General features: G+C 61.2%; 1 protein-coding gene across 2 annotated transcripts in view; it reads right to left on the reverse strand.

Moving 5' to 3' along the window:
• The window catches only part of LOC115288528, a 5,312-nt gene extending 1,941 nt beyond the window's left edge, over positions 1-3,371 (reverse strand). The window contains exons 1-3 of one of the 2 annotated variants that reach the window (XM_029935925.1): positions 3,279-3,371; positions 1,869-2,260; positions 4-300 (exon numbers count right to left, since the gene is read on the reverse strand). In XM_029935925.1, the coding sequence (XP_029791785.1) occupies positions 4-300; positions 1,869-2,031 (460 nt within the window). In that variant the 5' untranslated portion in view covers positions 2,032-2,260; positions 3,279-3,371. Of the gene's footprint in view, positions 1-3; positions 301-1,868; positions 2,261-2,344; positions 2,466-3,278 lie in introns of those variants that run through there. The other variant, XM_029935926.1, reaches the window with a different exon arrangement.
• Between the last annotated feature and the right edge of the window lie 61 nt (positions 3,372-3,432).

Here is a 3,432-nt window from a genome sequence, read left to right on the forward strand (position 1 = left end):
CACCGTGGCCACAGACCTCCCCGAGGTCCCGGGTGGCAGTTTTCTGGTCCACCGGGTTGTTGACCACACAGGTGACGCTGGGGCTGGGCCAGCTCAGGGGCAGGTGCAGAGCCAGGGTCCAGGGGGTGGGGGCCGGGCCCAGGGCCCCCGTCTGCTCCAGCTCCCTGGGGAGGCCCTTGCTCTCCCAGGACACGGTCACGGCCCCCGTGGTTCCCATGAGGTGGCACTCCAGGGTGACGTTGCACCAGTCTCGTGTGAGGGACAGAATCTCGGCCAGGATCTGGGGACGGGACACGGGCTCTGGGGCAGGAGGGACAGGAGGACAGAGTGTCACCTGGTGGAGACCATAACACTCATGCTTTCTCATGCAGAAACTCATTGAGGCCCTGGCCCCTCCCCCTAAGGATGGTGCGTCCATTTTACAGACAAGACAGACTTGACCCAAATACACAGCAAGTGACTGTAAGGAAGGAGCCGCTGAGGGAAGCCCCAGGTGATTTCACTGCACTGAGCACGTCTGATAATTTCCCCGGAGAAAATACATACTTGATCCCACCAGCCCAAAACCCATTGACTCTAAGTCAGTACAGTATCCTCCATGAGACAGAGAAGTCTGGGACAGAAGGATCTTACTACTCTGGCTCTGGGCCCTCCTCCTGCTCCAATGGTGCCCAGGACCCTACAGCCCAAGGTACATAAGGCCACCTGGCAGCTCTGGCCCCCAGAGAACAGCCCCAAGCTCCCAGCAGGAGAGGCTGTCTCTGAGGGACACAGTGGGGCCCCAAGGAATGGCCAGCAAAATCATCGGTGAAACGTGCATTGAAGTGTAGGCACATAGGAGACTAGGGACAAGAAAGCTGACAGTCTGTCTGGGAATGTCACGGACCCGAGGCTGCAGGACCCACCTCCCCAGAGCAGATGTCTCCCGACACAGAGGGGAATCAGAAACAGAGACAGAGAGAGGTGCTGACTGCGTTTCTGAGGAAGGGCCCCCCTGTGAACGTCTCCTGTGTCCCTGGAGGTTCAGAGCTGCACCAGGGGGTCTGGGAGTGAGGGTGGCCTCGGGCTATGCTGAGAAGGAGGAGGCGACAGGGCATAAAAACCCCACGTGGGTTGTGGATAGTGCATGGTGACGAGTGTCCCAAAATATGACCACGTGCTAACCCTCAGAGCCTGCAGGTGTCTTAGGGTCCATGGTGAAAGGGAACTGAGCCCGCGAACCAGCTGACCCGGAACTAGGGATGGTCTGGATCCCCGATGGGCGAGGAGGGATCATAGGGTCCTCACACATGGTCAGAGGAGAAGAGGAGAGGGAGGGATGAAGGACCAGAAGGATCAGCCCACCAGGTCCAGCTTTGCAGGTGGAGAAAGAGATCACCGGCCAAGGGCGCGGCCACCACTACAAGGTGGGACAGGAAGGACGTGGATCCTCCCCCGGAGCCTCCAGAAAGGAGCACAGCCCTGCGGACACCTGACCCTCATTACGGTGGCCCCGGGTCTGACCCTGACCCACAGCACAGGTGCACACACGGTGGGGAAAGCGCTGAGACCCCTGGCGGTCCCATCTGTGACAGCCGCAACAGCCGCCACCACACCAGTCACGGGCACGTGTCCCGTGAGCACAGTGAGGGTTCCGGCAAAACCCCACATCCCCAAGTTTCCCTTCTCCTTCCTGAAGCCCCGAGGACCCGCCCCTGCCGGGAGTCTCAGTCCCGCCCCCACTCGCGGTGACCACATGGCTTCTGATTTCAAGGGAGAAGCAGAGCCTGAGGTCTGGGGTCTGGAAGGGACCCTGCAATGGGGCCATGGACACCCCCAAGGGACCACAGAGGGGGTCGGTGTGTCCTGGGGGAGGGGCCACCACGTACCGTACACACTGAGGTGGAAATACTGGTCATTTTCTATCCCGCGGTGAAGGAGGATCGAGCCCGGTACTGCCCACTGTCCTCCAGGGTCAGCTTGTCCATCCTCAGGGTTGTCGTGTTGAGCACATGGACCCTCTTCTCCAACTTGTCCCGGGAGTTGACCCATTCTGGACCATCTACCCCGGGAGAGACGCGCAGGAGGACCATGTAATTTGTCTTGTTCTTAACGGCCCAAGAGACCTTCTCCAGCTCGGCTTCAGGAAGGGCGTCTGGACGTCTGTTCACATGAAACACCACAGAGCCTCCTTGAATCCCCTTCAGGGAAACTCGGCTTCCAGAATCCTCCACTCCAGACCCACGGGCCCCAGGGCTCCTGACCACAGTGCTGAAGGCGCCTAGGGCAGTGGAGACAGAAAGTGTGAGTGTGTTTCATGAAGAACGAGGAGAAAACCGTAGACCCGCTGTGTTAATGAACCCACCCCGCAGACTCCCTGGACTCCAGGGGGCGGGGCAGAGTGTGAATCCGGAGCGATGCTGGAATCGGGTCCTGTCCCAGTGGGGCGTCCCCTTGAACACGGTCCTGAATGCTGACCCGAGTGTCCTCACTGCCTTACACTGAGCATCTGGACGTGATGACATCACAGATGGAAAGCACTGGGCCCGTTGGGGTCAATGCCAAGTGCACCAGTGCAGGGGGAGCTTCCTCCGTGGTGCAGAGGCCCCACCGCCCACCCGCCACAGGAGCCCCGGCCCTGCAGTGGGGGCCGCGCCCTGGGCCGTGCTCTGCGGAGGGAGCTCAGCTACAGTGATGGACGTCGCTCTGTGACAGCGGGTCTCTCAGGAGTGTGACTTCTGTCTTCCTGACATCCTGTCCCTCGCTGCTAGGATGAGCCCACTGCTATGTTTTGCTGTGCTGTGGGGAGACCCAGGTAGCAGGCCATGGGCGGAGCCCTGGGCCACCAACCAGGAGGAGAGAGGCCTGAGAGCAGCCTCAGGATTTGCTCCCCATCTGTGAGGAGTGAGGGCAGGGGTGAGGGGGAACCACACCCTCCCCGTTGGCCTTGAGCTCCCTCAGCTCCACACAGACCCGGATGTGAGACAATAACTTGATGTGGTTCAAGCCGCCTGGTCTACAGGGTCCTGTTCCCACAGCCCCAGGAGTCTATGCAGGAGCCCAGGGCCGGGACCCAGCACCGGGGACCCCGTGAGGGTACCTGGCACCCAGATCTGGCCTCGCCACCAGCACAAGCTCATTGTCCTCTTTCCCTTCCGCCCACAGCTGGGAAACAGAGGCCCCGCACCTGCCATGTGACAGCGGTGGTGTGTCGGGTCCTGCCCCACAGACATCAGACCCACAGGAGCCCCCTCCCTGCCCCGCACACGGCCTCCCCCCCAGGGACCCAGGCCACTCACTGAGGAGGAGGCTGGTGAATCCCAGGAGCCAGGGGGCCCAGCACCGGCGGGGGGCCTCTGGGCAGGCTCCCATCACAGGCTGCCTCCCTCCAGGCTTGCAGTGGGCATACTCGACTGGCAATGAAAACTTCCAGAAGACAGAGGCAAGATAGGA

Source organism: Suricata suricatta, chromosome 3 (genome assembly GCF_006229205.1).
Source record: "Suricata suricatta isolate VVHF042 chromosome 3, meerkat_22Aug2017_6uvM2_HiC, whole genome shotgun sequence".
In the NCBI taxonomy this organism is placed as follows: domain Eukaryota; kingdom Metazoa; phylum Chordata; class Mammalia; order Carnivora; family Herpestidae; genus Suricata; species Suricata suricatta.